Source organism: Mytilus californianus, unplaced genomic scaffold (genome assembly GCF_021869535.1).
Source record: "Mytilus californianus isolate M0D057914Y unplaced genomic scaffold, xbMytCali1.0.p SCAF_4, whole genome shotgun sequence".
NCBI lineage: Eukaryota > Metazoa > Mollusca > Bivalvia > Mytilida > Mytilidae > Mytilus > Mytilus californianus.
Genome location: NW_026262690.1, coordinates 85,130,920 through 85,156,642, shown reverse-complemented (window position 1 = coordinate 85,156,642; position 25,723 = coordinate 85,130,920). Strand labels below are relative to the sequence as shown.

At 31.6% G+C, this 25,723-nt stretch overlaps 1 protein-coding gene across 1 annotated transcript; it reads left to right on the top strand.

Moving 5' to 3' along the window:
- The first annotated feature begins 988 nt into the window (after positions 1-988).
- Positions 989-24,722, top strand: LOC127738783 (ras-related protein Rab-4B). The gene is made up of 7 exons (XM_052250161.1): positions 989-1,108; positions 11,501-11,581; positions 12,800-12,914; positions 13,628-13,690; positions 15,202-15,356; positions 16,386-16,481; positions 19,778-24,722. The coding sequence occupies exons 1-7, from the start codon at positions 1,093-1,095 to the stop codon at positions 19,888-19,890; spliced, it is 639 nt and encodes a 212-aa protein (XP_052106121.1). The 5' UTR covers positions 989-1,092; the 3' UTR covers positions 19,891-24,722.
- The last annotated feature ends 1,001 nt before the right edge of the window (positions 24,723-25,723 follow it).

Here is a 25,723-nt window from a genome sequence, read left to right as displayed (position 1 = left end):
ATAATAGGTAAATAAACACTTTAAATCACAAAAATGATCAGCAAGGCAAGATCTATTTAAAAGTCAAATTTTTCCGATATAGTTAGTAGACTGTCACTCTTCATAGGAGTGATTGCCCTTAAATGAGGATTTTGTTTACCCTCTTTTGTGTTTTGATCAAAAACTAAAGAAGATAGAGAGAAACTAAACAGACTAAAAGATCAGTAATACAAGATCAACAAAATAGAGATTTTTGTCATGAAGTATATTCTTGTCTACAATGTTTGAGAGTGTCTTTTGTTTGATATGCACATAGACCAATGTAGTTTAATATGGGAATTGCTTTGCTATCCGCTATTAATATAGTGCTTACTTTTTAAGCGATTCGATTTTACCGCTGCTGAGTCTCGCGGCTGTCACTGGGTGTCCCAGACAGCTGACTAAGGAGACGTTTGCCATATGGGCTGATGTATTGATTGTCTGACAGTTATATCTCATTTTTATTCAAGATTACTAGAAATCTGTTTGTTTTGATTGATCATTTATAGTTGTATTCAGCAGAGACATATAATACTATATGTCTCTGTATTCAGTTATATATGTTTTATTTTTTTGTTCACGTTTTTATAATCAGCCGTAAAAAAGCTCACAAAAAATCATTATGTTTATACAATCTAAACTTACGCAGCATGGATTTTTATAGCAATAATAACTATACCAACTTTAAAAATCCTTAGTTGCAGGGACATGGGATATACTGAGACATTTTAAAGTGACTCTCAGGTGTATGACATGTGTAAATTTAGAAGCCTGTTTACATAAAAAAGCAGTCAAAAAAACGGAAAAAATGTCAATTTGACACAAACAACTTTTGGTAAAAGAGTGGGCACTTACGGTGTTTGATTATTAAAACATTGTGCCGTAAAAAAAGTACTAACTGAAAGGGTCTGTTTTCGGATATTAATGAGGTTCTTTCCGTATTTGTATCAAAACTTAGTCCTGGTCTCGCCAAAAAAAGAAACGAGATTTCATGATATCAGCTGTCAACACTGAAAATAGAATCCTTTTCAAGCCTTACCAGGTCAATTTAATGCGTCAAGTCGTAGTTTGGAAATGTCTGAATCATACGGTAAATGAATAGTGTTTAAATATTAAAAATACAGCTGACTGGGAGTCCCGAATGTTGTATTTAACTCATTGTTCTGCGCGGAAGTGAAACATCCTGTCTACTTGTTTTGCTCATCATGCTCATCGTCTGTCATCACAATTTTTGATGTTGACTTTATTAACATCTTTTTCTGAATGTGACATCAAAGAAAAGGGAATACAAATACAGAAATGTACTACCTAGCTATGATATGAGATATTAATTCTTCGAATAACTTCTTTCATTTGTACTTCTTCTATACGTATTAACTTCCAATCATGGAACACCTTCTCATTGGAATTATAATGGTTATAAAAAAGTTTGTCACACACATAAAAGTTTTTAGTAAAACTATGAATATATACACTAAAATCCAAAGTTCATGGATTAAGATATAAAAAAGAAATCACTTAAGCTTTATACAATAAAGAAAATATGGGCCAGTTTGTTTATAGAGATTGTTACGCATAATGTAGTCCTCATGCAGAATCCTTTAATTATTAAGCAATTTCCTGCTTTGTTTTCTAAAATATATCTTGATGTTCCTGTTGTCTAAATGGTTGTATTGTTTTTATTGTGAGATTTTATGGTAGTAATGAGACAGCTACCCACCAGAGACCAAATGACATAGATGTTATCAACCATACATGTACATGTAGGTCGGGTTACACTAATGTCCTGACAAAGTCCTGACGGATATGAAAATGCTAATTACGTTTTCATTATTTAAAGGATTTACTTTAAATTTGGAACCAAGCAAGATGACAACATAAATTTATTAAATAAAAGAAAAAAAATTTAAAAAAATATTTTTAAGAGTTAGAAAACTTGACCTGACCAACTTCGACTTTGAAATCACTAATGTCCTGACCGATATGAAACGGCTTAATACTTTTTTATTATTCACAGGATAGACTTCAAATTCGATATCAAGGAAGATTAAAACATTTAATCCAAAAATATAAGAAAAAAATGCAAAAAAAATAATTTTTAGAGTTAGAAAACTTGACCCGACCAACTACGACTTTGCCGCGATTAATGTCCGGACCGATATAAAACTGCTAATTTCCTTTTTTTCTTTGGAAGGATTGACTTCAAATTTGACACCAGACAAGAAAGTTATATTGATTTAATACTTATTTGAAAAGAATTGGAAAAAAAATACTTTGAGGGTAAAAAAACTTGACCTGACCAACATCGACTTTGTCGTGACTAATGTCCTGACCGATATAAAAGTGCTAATACTTGTAACATTGTTGGTATGATTGAGTTCTTATTTGAAACCAAGTCAAATTATAACGTTTTCTTTTTAATACTTTTTATAAAGTAATTGGAAAACAATATTTCATACGAAATAAAAACTTGACCTAACCACCTTCAATTTATTAAACTTAATACACGAACAAAAACGTTTTTAGTTCTTACCTTATATTGTCATTGAATTTATATTTATCTTATCCATAAAACACAACATCCAAAGCAAATAAATTTTGTTAAATGAAAAGATAGGGGAAATATGAGTACAAGTTGCTGACTGTGAGTATTGTTTACCCCTCATCACAACTCTACTTCATTTGATTTGATTAATAAGTGTGACTAATGAAACTAATTATTGAATTATTAAACCCAATTAAATAATTATAAAAGTGAAATGTAATTAGTTACCTACATTAATGATTTTAATAACTAAGTAAATGGAAAGGTTTTTTCTTCTTGATGTAACAATTAAATAAAAAAAAACTGTATAAAAGTAAACGCAAAGGAAGGTGATATGAACCATTAAAATAAAATCACACCTATATTAATTACTATAATCACAAATTGGAATGTTTTCTTTCCTATCTGATTATTTATTTTTTGTTTATCTAGTTATTGAGTGATTATACATGTCATATAAAGGCAGGAAATGAGATTCATATTGTTTAAAAACGATGTATATACAAGCATATAAATTACAATTATGTTAGAATCACAAAGAAATAAAATAAATTAATACACACAATTTTCACTAACAGAAAAAAAGAAGACATTCAATTAAATTGAGTTCAATAAAGATAAATGGAAAAGAACAATTTAGTCACGATTACCTACCACAGTGAAAAACGTTCATATCTAATATATAGGAGTTAACACAATACAATATAATACAATATGATACCATAGATATAATAGCTATTATATCTATGATGATACAAAATACAATACAATACAATACAATACAATACAATACAATACAATACAATACAATACAATACAATACAATACAATACAATACAATACAATACAATACAATACAATACAATCAATACAATACAATACAATACAATACAATACAATACAATACAATACAATACAATACAATACAATACAATACAATACAATACAATACAATACAATACAATACAATACAATACAATACAATACAATACAATACAATACAATACAATACAATACAATACAATACAATACAATACAATACAATACAATACAATACAATACAATACAATACAATACAATACAATACAATACAATACAATACAATACAATACAATACAATACAATACAATACAATGTTCAAGCATCGCGATGTTCATCACAGTACCAATCTTCTGAAACTCCTGAACATGTCTGATGAACCCACTTAGTACAGCTGATCCGTCCTCTTTTCGCTTCACATCCAATCATGTTCTCAAAAACATCTGGTTTACCACACTGACAACTACACTCAATTCTTCTGGCAAAAATCCTAACAAAGTCTGTACTTGATGTTGTATTTTGAGGAAATGGTGTAAAATGTCCTTTTTCCAAACACGATATTAAATGTGGTCGCATGTATTTCTCAATAAACTTCGTACGTCTTTGAGTGTTGAGTTTTTCTTTAAGACAATATTCCACCATGTTGGCAATAGCATAAACACCACAGTCATATCCATTTGTTTGTTGTTGAACATCAGGTAATTTAACAAGCAAGTTCTTTTTTCCATGAGAATAAATAGCTGATAACTGAATTTCTGTCGATGGTGTTAATCTGAAATCTTTACTGTAACTATCTAACACATAAACGGCACTATCCTTTTTAGTCTGAAGAGATGTAATCCAATGAGATTTTCCGGTATGGTGAATTTGCACACATGGTGTATCTTGACTGGTGAATGTCCCGAAATTTTCTGTCCAACACTGTTTATCTTCATCAAAAAGAGGCGCTAAACCTGTTGATTGAAATCCAGATATAATTGGAAATTGTTTCGCTAGCATATTCATGCACACATTTATAATTTCGGAACATAGCCATGAATTATTCTCCAACATAAGTTTGTGTTCTGTATTTAAACTTGCAACCCAAGGTGTATGGTTTATACTTTTAGCGTCTGTTGTTAATTTACGCTTTTTCATCGGAAGTCGGCAGGTACTCTTCGGTGACACGGACGGCGATATAAGCTGTATTTCATCCTCATCCTCCGAAAATCGCAATTTCTTTCCTTGTTTAGGTGTATCACAAGTATTCATATCCTGTTCCTTACATTTGAATTTATTTTTTTTCTTCGATTTAGGTGTTTCCGTTGTGGACGATTGTTTTCCTGGTGTTTCTGGCATATCGATATTTTCCACTATTTCTGAATCCGGCGCTGGTAAAACTTCGGTGTTATCATAATCATTCGCACGTGGTTTCTTTCTTCCCGATTTTTTGTCGTTCCTTTTCAAATTTCTCTTGGATAGTAGTCTTAAATTAACAACTCTCGGTTTATTATCGGTTTCATCACCTAATTTTTGCAGCTAATATATGGTAACACTGTGTTGTCGATGGACACTGACATGTTTCTTTCGGTAGTAAGGTTACAGCATATATGTTTCCTTGAGTTCCCTTCACCATAAATGCCTTCTGCTGTTGCACAAATGTTACATTGTCGTTTTCTACTGTAAGACGGGCTAACGATTTTTGCGACAGATTCTTATCAATAATTGACACAACTTTCGGAATTTCGGTTGTTATTTCTTCACTGTTTTTAGTACATTGTTCACTATCACAAACCACACTTTGTAGTTCATTACTTTCGATATCTTCAATTAACGGCACACACTTTGAATCTTCACTTAACGGCACAGAATTTGAATCTTGATTTAACGGCACAGTTGTTGATGTATTTTCAGTATATTCCTTAACGCATTCTTCTCGCACAGAATCTATTTCGGACATCACATGTTTCACAATATCATCAGGTTTAATCACACGTTTCGGTATACAAATTTCATCTTTTGGAATGCGGGCGTGTCTGAATTCATGTCTCAAATTGTAATTTCCTACACCGGCTAATCCTCTCTGAATTTCTGTTATGTAGTATACTTGAAGGTAATACATGCTTAAAACGAAGCAATCAACGGGAAGCTCTTTATATTTGTTTAATCGTTTGATAACGGCATTCATGCTTTCACACGCATTGTTGGTAACACCAGAAAACGGATCATAAAGATTTTCGTACTTGTTAATTATCCACTTCCCACAATGAAATAATATATCCTTTTCCATTTTGTTGAAATATGAAACAATCGGTTTTGACCACTTTACCATAAGCAATTGTTTTTTCTCCTTGTATTCTTCAACACTATCACAACGCAGTAATTCTCTTATGTTCGATAGATAAAACGCAATGTTTTCCTGATCGGCACCCATCTTATGTAAATTAAATTTGGCATCGGTTATCAAATGGTTCCAACACATTATAACATCGCTATTCGGAAAATTCTTTTCTATTGCATTCACTAATCCTGGTTCACGATCTGTAATAAATGGCACACACTTTCTGTTTAGCTTCGGAAACACTGATGACACAAATTCGAAAAATTTTGAATGCATTTTTTCTTTCTTCCTTCCATGTATAAGAAATGCTACTGGCATGATTGGGCGGTCTTCAAAAATTATGTTACGGAACACTAGCGGCGACACATAGAAATCTCCAAGTTTAAATGTTGTATCATAGAAAAATTGAAACGGTATATCCTCTTCAGTGTTAACATCCAGCAATTGGTTCACTATCGATATCATCTCCGGTAAGGCTATTATAGCAGTCAAGTCCGGGAACACAGTAATTTCGTGAATATATCCCTCCATGTGGTAAGCCAACAACATAAGATTGTAAATATCATCTTTGCCTATTCTCTTCTGTTCATTCACTTTTCGCACAATGTTTTCCACTTGTTTTACATTTCTTGCATTTAAAACACCTTGTTGCACACCAGGAATATCACTATTTGTAATGTTATCTCTATACACATCCATAGCGGTTTTAAGACCAGAACTAACTTCTTTTTCTATTGTTTGCAACACTGATGGAGCAGTTCGAATAAATTCCGGTGGATTAATCTTGATTTTCACATTCCCATGAGAAAGAGGGGTATACACAGTTTCGTCACCTTCGTAATGCACTAACACTAAGTTCCTGTTATCTTTAAAGTTATATGCCGTTCTCTTAAATTGTAATGAACCAACTGCTCTATTCCTGCCTCGACCTTCTATTTGTCCTTTAGAACCGGGTAGTCTTATCTTGTAGAACTTTTTCTCTAACACAACACTATTAATTGTCACTGATTTACTCCCATAATGAAGCCACTGGTATTGGTCACACTTCCAATCATCATGGTTATCGGATCTTATCAAATATACCTCGTTTCCCTTATGCTTTGCTGGTGGCATGTCGGATGTACGTGATGTATCTGGATCAGTTAAAATATCCACAATGGCACTCTGATGAATATGATCTGTAACTGAATAAACTGTGACACCACCACCAATTAAAACGGGAGGAGTGTTAGCAATAGGAGTGGTGGTAACTGGTGAGTTAACAGAAGGAGTGGTAGCAATAGTAGTGGTGGTAACTGGGGAGTTAACTGACGGAGTGTTATCAGTAGGAGTGGTGGTGGTAACTGGTGAGTTAACTGAAGGAGTGTTAGCAATAGGAGTGGTGGTAACTAGTGAGTTAACTGAAGGAGTGTTAGCAATACTATACCGTAACTGCATCAAAAGCTTACCCTGAATGTTGGTACCACTGCCATTCCAACCAATACCCCAGAAAGTGTCTGCTACATTGTGTATCAGTTCAGATAATTTTGTACTAAGTAAATATTTTTTGAATTTTGCACACTGATCTAATTTAACTGCCAAAACTTCAAGCATGATGTCCTGCCTGATTAATAACCAATTCTGGTTAGTTTTTACATGTTTTGAAAGGACTTTGCAGTCCTTGACTGTCGAAGCTGAACGAATAAGATGCGCCAAATGGAAATCGGAATGCTCGACAGCCTTGCGATACTGATACAAATGTTCAGAACTACTGAAGGTTAACCCCTGGAAAGTAAGAATACATGGATAAAAATTAGACAAAACATGACCGACACCTTTAAAATAGATGGGAGTGTTAGTAACAGACGACGGTGAGTGATTAGAAGTGGAGGTAGGCAAGCGGTTAGAAGTGGAGGTAGGTAAACGGTTAGAAGTGGAGTTAGGCAAGCGGTTAGAAGTGGAGGTAGGCAAGCGGTTAGAAGTGGGTGAGCGGTTAGAAGTGGAGGTAGGCAAGCGGTTAGAAGTGGAGGTAGGTAAACGGTTAGAAGTGGAGGTAGGTAAACGGTTAGAAGTGGAGGTAGGCAAGCGGTTAGAAGTGGGTGAGCGGTTGGAAGTGGAGGTAGGCAAGCGGTTAGAAGTGGAGGTAGACAAGCGGTTAGAAGTGGAGGTAGGCAAGCGGTTAGAAGTGGAAGTAGGCAAGCGGTTAGAAGTGGAGGTAGGCAAGCGGTTAGAAGTGGAGGTAGACAAGCGGTAAGAAGTGGAAGTGGGTGAGCGGCTAGAAGTGGAGGTAGGTGCGACACAAACAGGATTTGGTGAGATGGTACATGCTGGAATAGATGAGGACGTGGTGGTAGGAACATGCACAGTGTTAGAGGAAGATGAAGTGTTAATAAGAGAAGATACCAGATAACATACCCGTGGAAGAGCAGGCCACTCTTCAATCACCTGAATACCTGTTGAAGTTAGTACTGGTTTTGGTGTTGGTGTTGGTGTTCGTATCGGTAAAGTGAGTAGTGCAGTTCGGTACAGTGATTGGTCTACAGCTGGTTCAGTTGGGTCAGGCATTGGTGTAGGTGCTTTTGGTGTTGGCGTTGGTGTTGACGTTGGTGTTGACGTTGGTAGGTCCCAGATGCTGTCATGAGTATCCTTGGTTTTGCGTAGATGACGAATGGCGCTCTCGATGTCTTTCACCACAGTTGATGTACCACGGTAGCTTAGATGAAGACCATCTCGACTGAGTAGGTGTCTCTGGATAGTACCTTTCTGGGCGAATGACGGGTGACCAACGTAGTGGAGTCTTGGAACTCGGGTAGCTAGTAACTGTAGTTTGGTATCGAGTAGCCGAGCTCTCTGGTTGAGTTCCGTTAGGAAGTTGGTGCGCAGAAGTGCCCCTGGGAATTGGTTGTCGGCTCTAGGTAGGACTCCAGATATGATGATGTCTGCTGTTGGGTTGCTGTGCCAAATGTCTGATGTCAGTTGTTGGTATTTCCTGAGTAGAGTCTTTACTGATGAACCACGGGAGAGGTCGTTGGCGCCAACGTGAAGTACCACGGTGTTGTAGTTGTCGATGGTTGGTTGCAGTTCGTTGAACATCTGGTCAATACGAAAACCTGAATAAGAAAGCACATTAGTTTCAGATAAAGATAAATATTGATTAAAATACTTGGCCTGGGAATGGCCAGCAATCAGCACTGGAAATGAAGACATGATTAGAATCAAGTAATATGAAACAAAAGCACAAAAAATATATTTACAATTTTCTACAATTAATTACACTAAACAAAAGCAAGGAGATTTATATACAAAGAAAAATAGCACTAAAGCAATATATCAATTCGAATAAAAAGCACTGAGGTTGTATGTATTAGAGCACTATGAAAACTTTTGAAAGAGACTCAAAATATGTATTATATTTATAACTGTAAGTAACTAATGTTCACTATTAAAAAGCAATCACCAAAGCTTGTAGAAGCCCATAAATACCAATGTATTGTTTATCATAAATTATCAGTCTTAATAATAGCTGGTCACAGTTCACGTTCATAATTAATTAATTGGATTAACAAGTAGGTGATTAATCTAATCATAACAAGCCCCTAATCAGATTAACAATTAGAGCAATAACAGAAAGTTAACATGCATAAACAATACTCACATTCAGCAACTGGTTCTAATATTTCTCTTTCGTTTCATTTCAACAGTATCTTTCTGCGTTCAATGTTGTAATATCATTGTGATCGGATATTTTCAATTTCAATAATTTAAGGTAAGAGGTTAACATTTTCTTTCAGTTAGAAAATTGATCAGGACAAGTTCGACAATGTCAGGTCAATATATTTTTACCCTTGCAATACTTGTTCACATTTTTTTCTTTTTGTCATTTAAATATTTAATAAAATATTGATATTTATCAAACTTAAAGACATTTATTTAAGAAATATACATAGTCTTTCTATTTTTTAAACGAACATGTCTTTTTTTGGTGAATAGCCTATGTTGGTCAGGTCAAGTTTTTTGGTCTTTTGAATATTTGTTTTCTTTTCATTTCTTTTTATTTCTTTGTTAAATGTCGAAATCTTCCTTGCTACTAAATTTGAAGTTAATCCTTCCAAAGAAAAAAAGGAAATTAGCAGTTTTATATCGGTCCGGACATTAATTGCGGCAAAGTCGTAGTTGGTCAGGTCAAGTTTTCTAACTCTAAAAATTATTTTTTTTGCATTTTTTTCTTATATTTTTGGATTAAATGTTTTAATCTTCCTTGATATCGAATTTGAAGTCTATCCTGTGAATAATAAAAAAGTATTTAGCCGTTTCATATCGGTCAGGACATTAGTGATTTCAAAGTCGAAGTTGGTAAGGTCAAGTTTTCTAACTCTTAAAAATATTTTTTTAAATTTTTTTTCTTTTATTTATTAGATTAATGTTGTCATCTTGCTTGGTTCCAAATTTAAAGTAAATCCTTTATATAATGAAAACGTAATTAGCATTTTCATATCCGTCAGGACTTTGTCAGGACATTGTCAGGACATTGTCAGGACATTAGTGTAACCCATGTAGGTCTCCATAACATCTTCGACACTGAGCAAAATACAAACAGCATAGCAAGCTTCAATAAAAGACCCAGACATGAAAAAATGTAAAAATAATTTTACCAAGAAAATCAAGTCCTGACTTATGTACAAAATAATAAACAAAAGACAAGTATGTTATTCAGGTGTACAGCAACAAGCAACATCACTGAATTATAGGCTTTTGGTTTGGCAAATGTTTGGGACAGGCATATACATACATACATTACATACATGACATATATTGAAATGAAAATTGGAGGGAATGTGGGATAAACATGTAGCCTGATGTAGGTCAATGAAACAGCTACTCAAATTCAATGGCATAAAAATCAAAACACATCTAGAGGTCAACAAGTTACATAAAGGAGAAGGTCCGGTAAGAGCTAGTTTTGGCCTATTACACATGTATCATGATGTATGCTCAAATTCAAGCTTAATTATGAAAAATCTATCAAATATGCCACAAAACGTCACTTTTCAGATGGTTTTTGTCTAAAATATTAGTGGCCACATTTGTGTTCAGTCTCAACCTTTATATATGCTATGTATTATTTGTTCACGTTTTTAAATATTAAGACTGAACACGAATGCGGCCACTTCCATTTTGGACAAAATCCGTCTAAAAATTATCACAAATGCTAAAATTGTGAAGATTTCAGTAATATTGCATAGATTTATGATGCTTACATATGTACCTGATGCATGTGCATTGTATTGTCAAAAACAGTCCATATTTATGGAACAAAAGTATTCTTCTTTCCAATAAATAGCTAAAAGTTTACATTTTAACAAATTTGTAAAAATGTTATATTTTGGGGCCAAAAAGGGGTCTTACCGGGGCCTACTCCTTTCAATAAATGGAGATGTGGGTTTTAAATAGTCTTCCAAGAATAGAAATGTGTTTATTTTGTGTGTCAGGCTTTAAATTGACCCATGTCTAGAAAGGTTATGAATTAATTTTATGCAGAATGAAAGATCTGCAATAAATACCAACTTTCCTAAAGGACATGTACGAAAACAGTATAAATGTATAAAATTTTGGGAGCCTTGACATGTACATTTGCATACATTACAGTATTGATGAACACATGTACTTGAAAAATTTTGTCCGTTGCTTACACTTTCAAGCAAATAGCTCCCGAAACATCTATGTCCCAGAGATTTCAAACTCGAAGTAGCTGTCAAACTAAGATATATAAAGTCAAATACATAAATGTACATTGTACTAACATTTAATTTTATTTTCAGACTTCTTATTTAAATTCTTGGTGATAGGGAGTGCTGGTACAGGAAAATCTTGTATTTTGCATCAGTTTATAGAAAATAAATGTAAGTAAATTTATTCTATTAATATAAATACTTATTATCTTGTATCAAGTATGTGTATATTCTATACTTTGTTTTAGTAAAAACTACATTTGATTGATCTAGTATAAACTTGTGTAAATTTTATATATAAATCATCATTATAACAACATCAGACAGTAATGTTATTATGAACAAATTATTATAGTAAATGTGATGTGTAACACACAGTACAAGTGTATTTAACAAGAAACATATAATACAAGCTCCATTTAATGGCCATATAATCTTTTAAAATATCAGACAGCTCTCCTGTCATTTTTCAAACTACTTTTTCACGTACAGACATACGTTTATTCCTTCTGTTTTAATTTTTTAGAATTTTTCTAAATATGTTTTGAAAGGTGTGAAAAACGTATCTTTTGAAATAAATATTTTATGAACAATTAAAGTTAAAAATTGACATTAAAACATGTATATTGAAAATTCAGCAAAATCACAAAAGGGAGGGGTGGTGTTGGTATGGCTTTTGTTTATTTTTTTATTTTGATAGAACAAATGTGATGTAAAAATCCACAGTTGACATTTTGTAACTAAGGAGCCGCCATGTTGACTTGCTGAAATCAGTAAAAATGTGAATAATACAATAGAAAAGAGAATAAAACAACACCTACCTTAAAACTCCATTTTAATGCAATACATGTATTAACCAAATTTGGAGACTTCACGTAATGGAAAAACCTTAAGCTTTAGGGTTTTCATTCGTATGACGTCATATTTTGAAATGACTTTAATGCAGCAAAAGCATTCATTGAATTTTGCAGAATTTTATTTCATTTTGATTTTGTACATTTTTCCGAGCTCTAATACATTAATTCTTTTCGTTATGCATCAGAATAAGAATAAAGGTTCTGTAGTTTTTTTTTCAATTGCAATTTTTAACACAGCGAAATCGGCATAGCGTTTGCACATAGGTTACGATACATGTGGATTTACGTGGGAGGTATATTGTAACAGCCATTATTATGTACATCTTTGAGTCTGCACTAAGTATAGATATATCAAGAATTTTATCACAGTGTTGTTTACAAAGCGAAAGAAGCACGTCATATTAGAATTGGTACTTTAGCATTATCAATGAAATCAGGATCTAGTATTAGTTAACTCAAGGTTTTTCCTAGCCCTTATTTATTAATTTATATATCTAGTAATATAATATCAAAGCTATTGTACAATTTGTAGTTAAACAAGATTCTAATCACACCATTGGAGTAGAGTTTGGGAGTAAAGTGGTTAATGTTGGCGGCAAGTCAGTAAAGTTACAGATCTGGGACACTGCTGGTCAGGAAAGGTTCAGGTAGGTAACCTTGGCAACAAAGTACTTTGAACAAAGTAACGATCAAGTACAAAGTTATGGTGTAAAGTGATAAATGATTGAGGAGTCAAGGTACAGATAAAAAGTCTGCATCTATGTCGCACGTTTTCACACGCTATTGACATGTCATGTCATGTCATGACATGATTTGTCATTGTCAGAGGTTGGCAACTATGTCAGATATTGAACACTTCTTGTTAGGATCAATGTGTTCTATAGGTCACAATGACAACCTTGAATGTAGGCTTTGAATGGAGTGATCTTATAATTGCAGTATTAGAATTACTAATTAGTTTATTTGATATTTATTGATGTAGGAAAGTATCAGAATATAGAATGGTAATTATTACTGTAAGTGTACGTATTGAATGTATTTATTGAAATATTAGATTTCATAAAAGAGTTTGTTTTTCATACTCATTTCTTAGTCATTGCTAGATAGATTATTGTTTGCTAACATTATCATATATTTCATGCACATTCAGGACAAAGCACTGCTCAAGTAACATTCACATAAGATCGATTCAAATGTACTAGATTTGCGTTAACTTTGTTCCTGAAACTAATACAATTAGGAGATTGTTGATATTGATAAGAGCAATAAATGTAAACAAAATATTATAATTTAGTTTTATGGTTTTTTTTGTTGATGATTGATTCGAACATTTTTATTTCCAAATGATGATGTATTTCAGATCTGTAACAAGAAGTTATTATAGAGGTGCAGCAGGTGCACTTCTTGTGTATGATATAACAAGGTAAGACTCGTATAGTCATGGTTCCTCCACCAATAAAAGCTGACTGCTACGAAATAGCCAATAGTACTCAAAGTGGCATTAAACACCAATCAATCAATCAATCAAAGAAGTTTTCAATGATAAGTTTTCTTTATTATTATTATAGATATATCCTTTACCAGAGATCAAACATTTAACCTTTGAATTGTTCATTTTAATGCAACAACAAAAAATCTCTCAAATCTCTCAAATTTGAAGGATACAGAGAATTGAACGACCACTTGTATGTAATTCCAAGTCACCTTTGTGTGTAGGAATTACTGAAATTTTCTTGAAGTGAGGATTCTTTTACTTACAATGGTACTGTTTTTTGTGGAATGAGGAAATACATTTTTTCTTTTAAACTTGATTTCCATCTATATATGAAATTTTATTTTTTGTGAAACACTAAAATTCAAGGTAAACTGGGTACCTTTAACCACAAAAGCTTCAATTAGTACCATACAAATAATACTTAATCCAAGGTATTTGCAAATGAACAGGATGAATGAGAGATTACAAGTTCTCTAATTTTCATGCTATTTTCACATGTCTCGATTGGTGTGAGAAATATATTTCTCCTCTCTAGAGAAAACTTTGTTCTCTGCAATTGATTGGTTGAAATTTCAATTATGACATCAAATTTTCTTGATTTCTTCTGAATTTCCTATTGTAACATCATGAAAAAAGGTGACCATGCCGCCTGATGTCATCTATTAAGAATACAACTTTCTGCAAATCTTTGAAGAGGAAGGATAAACTTGTTTAGATATCGTCTTAAAATCATTAGAGAAACAGATTCCACCACTATATCTCATGAATTATGATATTTCTCCACTCTCAACATTATATTTTAAATATTTCGGCAAGCCTCGCATTTAAAAATTTAACTCTCTCGAGTGGAGAAATATCATAACACACTTGATGCAGTGGTGGAATCTATATTTCTGAGAAAAAAACCCAGCAAAACTGATTATCGTATGCATTTGAGAAAAAAATCAAAACATGTTTTACAGTAAGTTCAGCAGAAAGATAACTTTTTTTTTAACATTGAGTGGCATGGTGAAGTATTTGACATAGCATTGATGGGAAATTTCCTTTTCCAAGGAATGTTTCAATTTTTCATTTAATGTCGATTATTTTATGTTCATGGGTAACAATTTTGTGGATTACAGAGAAATTTGTGGATACTTTATTTTGTGGTTTTGCGAAAGTCTATATACAAGCCTACAGACAATTTGAAAATCATTCATTATTTCTATTCATAGTTAACCTATACCTACTAAATCCACAAAACGTTTTTCAAAGATTGACAATGAATCTACAGTATTTGAAATTTTTGATATATTCCTGTTTTTATAGTGACATTTGAACTTTGATTTTTAATTTTGTTTAAGTTTTATAGATAAGTTTACCTGTGTCTGACAAAAAAGAATAGTCAACTGTTTTCATTCAAAATATGGAAACACATTTTAAAGTTTGTTTTATTTCAGTCGAGAGACTTACAATGCCTTAACAAACTGGTTGACAGATGCCAGGACGCTGGCCAGTCCAAATATTGTCATCATACTTGTAGGAAACAAAAAAGATCTGGAAGCTGAGAGAGAAGTTACTTTTCTCGAGGCCAGTAGATTTGCACAAGAAAATGGTATGATTTGAAGATGAAAAGAATTATTATTTTAGGGCTTGAAATTGAATTTACACCAATTCTTTAAAAAGGTTAAATATTCAATACAATTAGTTAACATAGAGAAGAATCATATAATTTTAAGAGTACTGAATTTATATTTTCAGTAGTGCATATTATGTCAAGATGAAAGTAATTTGAATATCTTGAAATTATAAACATCAGTGTTAAATATTTCAGTTTGACATATGCTTAATTATTATAATGTAGATAAGTTAGGCAAAATTTATTGAATTTGTTATATATATAATCTCATTTAGAAATTGATATATTATGTGTGATATAGTTATCTGATTTTATAATATTTTATCATTTTCATATTTGATATATTTTAGTTAATCTCAAGTTCTATTAATCCAAAACTTTATGTCTTAGAATAAAACTCCCAAATTTGTATACTTATTATATATTGGTAACTATGTCATTGCTCATTAGCTCTTACTAATCTGTGAAGAGCAGCATATACACTGTCCTATTTACTTGAGATTGTAAGATTTGTTTACTGCAAATGGAGAAATGTGTGCATACATTTATTATTGTAATTGTTATACAATGGACAAAATGTGATATTAATTATTGCTTTTTTAGGAAATGTTGCAAACAATACATTATATCACAACTTAAAATGCCAGTTTTTATTTTTTGAAAAACCTATTCAGTTGCAATTTTCACAATGATAAAAACAAGGCAAATATTTCTGAACTTACTGTATATCAAACTTAATAAAAAATAAAAGTGACAATGACTGCACAACTAGTAACTAGTTATATATATATCTGACTTAGATTAGGATGGATACTATCTTTCACATATAGCGCAGGTCCACAAACCAACTCACTTTTAAACAAACATTAGTTCTTCCGAAATTTTTTTAAAATACTTCATCCTTAAATAATAACTCTGTGAATACAAACTTATTATTGGCTGTACATTTTTACCGAGTGACATTTTCAAAATATATGGTATGAGAATTTTTTTTATATTTTGTAGAACTGATGTTTTTAGAGACCAGTGCATTGACTGGAGAAAATATTGAAGAAACATTTCTGAAGTGTGCAAGAAATATTTTGACCAAGATTGAATCAGGTCTGTTATCTGGTTATATACAATAGAAAAAAACATTTAAAAATGCTACACTTCTTCCTAAGGGTATATGTCAGAAGTTCAATGAGACTGAAAAAAACATAAAATAACCTTTGTTTTTTATGCCCCCACCGTAGCGGAGGGGGCATTAAGTTTTACTCTTGTCCGTCCGTATGTCCCAAAGTTGGTTTCTGTTCTCTAACTTTAGTTTGCCTCAACCAAATGTTGTGAAACTTATACACAATGCTTATTACCACAAAGCACAGATCAAGTTTGAATTTTGATGGGGTCACTTTAACCATTCTAAAGTTATGCCCCTGTACAAATGGAAAAAATTGCTGAATTTTTCGTTTCCGTTCTCTAACTTAAGTTAGCCTCAACCAAATGTTATGAAACTCATACACAATGCTTATTACCACAAAATACAGATCAAGTTTGAATGTTGGGGGGGACACTTTAATTGATCTAGAGTTATGCCTCTTTACAAATGGAAAAATTGCTGAATTTTTCGTTTCCGTTCTCTAACTTAAGTTTGCCTCAACCAAATTTTATGAAACTTATACACAATACTTATTCTTACAAAATTTAGATCAAGTACAAATTTGGGTAGCGTCACTTTTACCGTTCTTCAGTTATGTCCCTTTATAACTTTATATGATATGCAGGCGGGGGCATCATCACCATGGACACATTCCCCATTTATTTGATTTTTTTTTCAAGCTCACAATTACCAGTCATGAACGAAAATTGACAGATTATTTAATCAAGTGTGATTGTCTCTTGAAGTGTGTATCATACATCATTCACATTGATTATCAGTGCATTTTTGTCTAGCCTTGACAGAGTCAAAAAGCGAGACATAGGTATGCTGTTTCCGGCGACGGCGGGGGCAGTGTCAACAATGTATTAGTTCGTGATAAGGTCTAGTTCATGGTGAACCACTAGTGGTAGGTCAATGATATTTGGTATGCAGTTGTATAAGCATTGGCGTATCTCATTTCCATGGAGAATATCTGGCCCCGCCCCCTCAGTCATGGTCTATTGATTTTGAAACTTTTGCTTAGTGTATGGCATGTATTAGTTTGTGATTTGCAAGTATCATTTCCATGGAGATTATATAGCCCCATCCCCTCATCATGGTTCATTGACTTTGAAACATTTACATAGTTTACAAGTTAATGTTTGTGTTTAGGTTTGTTTAAAGGGCTCGACTTATATGAAGGCAATGGTATTTGGTATGCAGTTGTATTAGCATTGGCACATCTCATTTCCATGAAGATTTTTTAGCCATGTACCTTCAGTCATGGTTTATTGACTTTGAATATTTGCATAACCTACATGTTAAAGTATTGCTATTTTAATTTCAACATTTGCATTATCAAAATTACAAAAATGCGAGACATATATGTGTAATAACAGTTTATTAGTAAATGTCGACATTCTAAAAGTAAATTCTTTTAATCACAAACATCTTTTTTGTCGAGCCTTCGACTTTTGTCGAAAAAGCGAGACATAGCGATCCTACATTCTGTCGGCGTCGTCGTCGTCGGCGGCGTCCACAAATATTCACTCTGTGGTTAAAGTTTTTGAAATTTTAATAACTTTCTTAAACTATTCTGGATTTCTACCAAACTTGGACAGAAGCTTGTTTATGATCATAAGATAATATTCAAAAGTAAATTTTGTAAAAAAAAAATTCCATTTTTTCCGTATTTTACTTATAAATGGACTTAGTTTTTCTGCCAGGAAACATTACATTCACTCTGTGGTTAAAGTTTTTGAAATTTTAATAACTTTCTTAAACTATCCTGGATTTGTACCAAACTTGGAAAGAAGCTTGTTTATGATCATAAGATAGTATCCAGAAGTAAATTTAAAAAAAAAAATAATCTATTTTTTCCATATTTTACTTATAAATGGACTTAGTTTTTCTGCCAGTTAACATTACATTCACTCTGTGGTTAAAGTTTTTAAAATTTTAACAACTTTCTTAAACTATCCTGGATTTGTACCAAACTTGGACAGAAGCTTGTTTATGATTAAGAGCTAGTATCTAAAAGGAAATTTTGTTAAAATTTTATTCCATTTTTTCCGTATTTTACTTATAAATGGACTTAGTTTTTCTTCCAGTTAACATTACATAACAGTCTGCAGTTTAAGTTTTTAAAACATTTATTAGATTCATAAACTATCCTGGATTTTTACCAAACTTGGACAGAAGCTACTTACAATCAAAAGATAGTATAGAGAGGAATATTTTTATTAATTTTTTTCCTCAATTTTGTTGAGCCTGTGATTAACAGCAAAAGTAGGCGAGACACTGGGTTCCGCGGAACCCTTACGAATTTTTTATGTTGGAAAGAATACTTAAGAGCATGATTTCTAATGTTGCAGTGTATTTTTCTGCAAAATAATAAGGAAAAAGGAATCTTTATACCCCCAAAAAATTCTATGCTGCCATAAATACCATTATTGAAAAAATTCACACTCATAAGATAATAAATTACTAAAATTATATACTTGTCCATTTATACACTGTTTTACAGAGTGCTTTCTGTAATGATGTCTAAAAATTTAAGGGGGTCAAAATTGTACTTGTGTTGAAAATAGGATCAACAATATTTGAAACATCATTGAGACAGCAACCTAACAACATAGAGAAACTAACAACACATTTTTGTATGGGGTTACCAACTGTACTTAAAATTAAGTGAATATTGTAGCAATTTTTAACTAAGTTTGAATATTGAAAGCTATATATCAAGCTGAAAGAAAAATGAATATTCATGTCTAACATACCAAAGCTTTTTAATCGACCGCAGTCGTATTTTTGTGGTCGTACATTGGTATGACGTCGTCAGCGTCGTCTGAAGACATTTGGTTTCTAGACAATAACTTTAGTTTAAGTGTATGGATCTCTATGAAATTAAACCAAAAGGTTCAATACCACAAAAGGGAGGCTGGGATTGTTTTTGGGGGTGATGGTCCCCACTGTTTAGGAATGAGGGGCCAAAAAGTGGCCAAAACAAGCATTTTTCTAGTTTCAGGACAATAACTTGTGTGTAAGTATTTTTCTTAGTATGTAACCATCAACAAACATATTTTTAGAAAAAAAAGGAACATTAAAAAGGTCATCAATAGGAAAATACTTTGACTATATTGCAACCCTTATTTGTCACAGGTCTTTGGAAGTGAAGAATACAACAATGAGGAACAAAAAAATTGATAACCAACACTGAATCCTTAAATTATGGTGTACTTATAATGACAATTCTTATATTAGATTTTATCTTTTGTAGGTGAATTAGATCCTGAGAGAATGGGATCAGGTATACAATATGGTGATAGTTCATTACGTCGTTTACAGCAAAGAGAACAACAGCGACAGAAGAAAGGAATCTGTGACTGTTAGCATTTGTAGTCTTTCAGTAATCTATGTTGTTTGTACATGCTAACCTATATAACAGTTCTTTATACTTTGGATGAGTTATCTCCCATTGTAGTTGTCTATTTAGACATAGCTAATTTATTCTTGCTTCAAGGTATTATATAGAACACTGAAAAGCCAGATATTCTCATGTATCTGCTTAAACATTTGGTTGTGATGTTTGTATACAATTACATAGGTATATTGATATTAATGAGATGCGTCTATAGATCTGTTAATTTTGAATTTTAATGGTTTTGTGGATTATTAGCATTGCTAGGATATAAATTAATGATGTGAACTTTCGTCAGTAAGTGTCTATAAATGATCCACTTCTTGTCCAAATCCAATTGAAAGGTTTGTTATATCAAACTTCAGGGATAAATCTGCAGGGCATTATGCACCTGTTACTATGAATTCAGAAATCTATAGATTTCACTTTAAAAGAGTAAGAAAAAAAGTTTAATAATTTGTACAGTTTGAAAGCTATCAGTAACTTGGAATTCTCTGGACCAGTTCCTTAACATGTGTAATTCCTATTGTATTGTGCAATTTAAATGGACCCACATCAAATGTGGATTATTTAAATTCCAATAGTTGTTTCTTAATTTCAAACTAATTCTTATCTCTTCCAATAGTGATAAACATTCATGACATTTTGTTATTTTTGTACATATAGGATGATCAAGGGAAATACTAGCAACAATACTATTGTTGTTGTTAGACAATAAAGGCTTACTAACAATTCAGCAATGCTATAATTTTTTTTGTCGCTGTCCATTTTGTCATTTGTTATATAAACATATTGATATCAAGTGTAATTTGTCAGTACAATGTCATGAAGAAAATATTCATGGGTATGATATGCTCATACATTTAAAATTTAGGGGTTTAATGATTTTTAGCTGAATCTTGTTTAAATTTTGCCAATTTTTTCTTGAAAAGAGATAAAAATCTTAAAAGAATTTTAGAAATATCCGTATATTTATTCTCATACTATAGTTCTTTTGAATTGTGATTTAGTAAATTTAACAGTTAATTAAGAAAGGATTTTAATGAAAAATAAACATTTCATTTTGCAATTTTAGTTTAGAGATGTAATGAATAACTGAAAGATTATCAAATCCTCAAAATTAAAATTCTTAGTTTGCAATTGTGTGGTGACATCAAATGCTTTTGTAATTGTATCATTTATGGTAGCAAAAATATTTAAAATACACAACACAAAATATGCTTGAAAAAGTTTGCAAAAAATGAAGTGCTTTCAAAGTAGATAAATATTAATAACTTGACCAAACTTAAAATATTTATATAGTTTTATGATCTTCTTTATTGTTGTTCTGCACAAATTCATGAAAATATAGCCTTCCATTAATCATGGGACAAACCATAATTATTTAATTGTGTTGCGTAAATTCACATGATACTATCATGCTATTTCAAACATGCTTTTGAAATTTTAAGAAAATATTGTTGAAACCTGAAAAAATGTAAATATTATTTCAAGAAATATATTTAATTGTTCGCATTTTTTTTACTTGAGCATATAAAGGCAAGCATTTTTGACATTTAAGCATTTTGCCTGACCAATAATTGTACTTATCTATTTTACTTCCTTGAAAAAGGATAGGTGATAAAATTGTAAAAATAGAGTATAATTCTTCAGAAAATGAACTGTTACACATATGTAAGATAATATTGAGTGATTTGTTGTAGATGTTTTGTTATAGGAGTGCTTGTTGATATTTATATTTGTGTCATATCACATTTTTTTTTGTAGAGTATTTGTATTCTTTTATTAAATGTTATGAGGTTTGTGCAAGGAATAGGTAACATTAGTTTGTAATTTGTCATGAAGTGATTTTCTTCATATAGCAAGGATTTTCTTTAGCTCAAAATTAGTCTGGGAATAGAAATAATGTATTAAATTTTTGTTTTATTATCAAGAATTAATTCAAACAAAGATTCTTTTTGCAATGTGCATTTTAAAGGATTATTGTGATAATGAAAAGAAAAATCCACTTAATATAAACAACACCTTACTCTTGCTTTGTTATGGAAAGCTTGCTATTAGAAGAGTTTTTTACAATGTTTTATGCAGAATTTTGTCTTGATAATTACAGTACACCTAAATTTATTTAATTATAAATCACTCTTTGTTGTGTGTTATTACATATCTAATGCAGTTAGTTGATTGTAAATGAGTCATTCTAAACGTCTCTGTTGTTTTCAACATATAACAGATATATAGCCGGATCAAGAGTTCTATTTTGAAAAAAAAGAAAAAAAAAAAGTTCTATTTCTAAATCTCCAGTACCAGTAGTCAGTTTGTTTCACACTGATCCATTGAACTCCAAACACAAGTGAGAGTGATTTAAATTAAATCTTCTTATGTGTATTTATATGAAATCACTGTTTGATGACAAGGTGTATATATTATTTTATAAGTTAATTGATCATTTATATCATTAAATAAACAGTTACATGACATAACTTGATCATGTATATTCTCATGCCTCACATATATATATATTGGAACAAAAACACAGCAATTATATTTCAACTTTTTAAACTAACAACTAATTAAAGGTTCATTGAACATCAAATTTTCAATATTTTATGTATTCAAGTAGTTTATGAATGACCTTTTTCATAGTATTTGTGGTAAATTTATTAAATACATTTTCTGAAATATGCTGTCAAATGCTTTAACATGTCCATGTAAATTTTCATGTGGCCAAACACAATTTGTTACTGATTTCTGAAAACTGTTGTTTCAACTTTTGGAGGAACTAAAATAACAAGTGAAATTTTATTTTTCATGCATATGCTTGTTTTACAAGGACTAAATACCTTCATAGTACATGAACATTGTATTATGCTTTTAATATCTAAAATATACTCTCATTCATGGATCCAATTTGCCTTGTATGTAGAAAAAATCATTAGTTATTGGGACTTTATATAACTGCCACATATTATGTCTGCTTGTTTCTACTATCTCAAGCATAATACTGTGTCCACAGTTGATATACATTTCTTCAACATTTAAGTATTATCATGTTTAGGCCAGGATAAATCTTTGTTGAATTAATGGTTTCAGACATTGCAAGAACAAAACCACTCAAGTATTAAAATTTCTGAAAAAAAAACAAAGTGAAAAGATGTGGAACCATGAAATAAAAAAATAGGAAAATAAAAGTATTTTGACAATAAATACAAGTTACTAGATGATTAAAGAAATATATAACTCATTTCTAGTTGTGCAGTATCTATAATATGCAAAGTACAGTGAAACCCTGAGTAAACTGGACACCTGTCTTAACTGAACTCAGCTTGGATAAGTTTCACTGTTCCTGGTAAATAACCGTACATTGTTTTTGATGTCGTGCAAAATATATCATGCATTTATCAGAATATTAAAGTTGTTGTATAATAAATTGCATAATAACACCACATGTAAAGGAGTAGGCCCGGTAAGACCCCTTTTTGGCCCCAAAATATAGCATTTTTACCAATTTGTTAAAATGTAAACTTTAGCTAATTTTTGGAAAGAAAAATACTTCTGTTCCATAAATATGGGCTGTTTTTGACAATACAATGCACATGCATCAGGTAATAGCATAAAAAATCATGCAATCTTACTGAAATCTTCACAATTTTAGCATTTGTGCTAATTTTACGACGGTTTTTGTCCAAAATGGAAGTGGCCGCATTTGTGTTCAGTCTTAATATTTAAATATATGTTGTATTTGATGATAATACATAACATATATAAAGGTTGAGACTGAACACGAATGCGGCCACTTACATTTTAGACACAAACCATCTGAAAAGTGACGTTTAATGGCATATTTGATAGATTTTTCATAATAAAGCTTGAATTTGAGCGTCTTTAATGACCAAATCAGTCCAAATCTTTTACATAAACTAATTGAATCAACTGAGGTAGACACTTGAGTGTTTAAAAAATGTAAAAAATCTTTCATTAGATGTACTTCGAATAATAGGCCAAAACGAGCCCTTACCGGACCTTCTCCTTTGTAAAGCTGTCGAGGTTGCATGTTTGTGTGAATTGTCAGTGTTAAGCACTTTGTGATTATCAGTTTTCTGTATAAAATCTTGTATGTATACTGAAATTTTGTTCAATGTGGTAGTATCGTTTCTCGACATTCCTTTTAACTTCCAACAAACAAAACATAGATGATCTGTAGTGTATGTTAAGATGAGTAAGCATTTATATTACATGTAGGAATTAAATTAAACCCTTTTTCTGCAAAATATATTTCTATTCACAAATACGAAATGAATGATTTTTTTACTATTTGAATAGTCATTTACATTTTATTAACTTTAGCATTAGGGTATAAATGATATTTTCATGAAATATTCCTAGAAATAAAAATTTATGAGGTGATGCAATCTAATTTACGGCATAATTGCAGAATACAAATTTTACCGAAAATGCTATTTTCAAGCAAAGTGACAATATAATGGACCCATTTTATGTTTGGTTCACAATGACTCAAAATTTTCCAATTTGATTCTAAGATAAACTGTTTTATTTATTGATATTCAAGTAAGTGGGGAAAGGTTCAGATCCTTCAAAACATGAATAATGCAAGATCCTTTCATGAAATATCTGGTCCAAGACTTTTAACAAACAGTTCATTTAATTGTGGCAAATATAAATAACAAGTAACATGGTAATGCATCAAAACACTAGACATGTTTCCATGACAACATTAAATCCTATTGTTGTATCTGATATTTTTAAGACGTTGTTTCAACAACAAATAAAATAATTCATTATCATACTTATGAGTTTTAATTAGCCATTGTCTTTATATAATCAATAAGGTTTCAATAGGTTTTTCAATATCAAAAATGATCATATCTATCATGTACAAATGATGTGAATTAAAAGCTTGGTCATATGATCTTTATCTTGAAGAATTACAAGACATTTATGCTTGTCAGTATAAATTAAATTTGTAGAGGATTCCATTCAAACCAGTGTCTCGTCTGCTATGGTTGCTGTTAGAGTAAAAAACTAAAGTCAAAGTAATATTTTCTTTAGATGCTATTTGAAGCAGCTTCTGTGTAACAATCAAATCATAGAAAGTATGAAAAGCGTACTACTAAAAACTAAGTCTTCTGAAAAATGAAAAAAACTTATTTTCAAATTTTTCTTCAGACATTTTCTCTTGTTCATAAAAGAGCATCTGCCAACTTTTCATAATTTTTTAAGGTTAGACAAAGTTATACCCCACTTTGTCCATCTGTTAGTTTGTCTGTCTGTCCCATCAAATTCAGTCACTTTTTTCTCGGGGAAATACAAATAATAGCTTCCAGAAATTTGTTATCAGTCTTCATGTGATAATGGTATATTGTGTGATCCTAAACTTCATATTTAAATTATACTTATGTATTCTCACATAATTGCCATGTATGAAATTTTAGTCACATTTTTCTAGGGAACTACCAATAAGAGCTTCCTGAAATTTGTTATTAGGCTTCATGTTAATGTGCTTTACTGTGTGATGCATTTTCAGATTGATTATAAAAATAAGAAGATGTGGTATAATTGCCAATGAGTCAACTTTCCACCAGAGACCAAATGACATAGAAGTTAACAGCTATAAGTCATCATACGGTCTTCAACAATGAGCAAAACCCACACCGCATAGTCAGCTATAAAAGACCCCAAAATGACACATGTGAAACAATTCAAACGAGAAAACTAACAGCCTGATTAATGTACAAAATAATGAACTAAAAACAAATATGGTATACAGCAACAAACGACAACCACTGA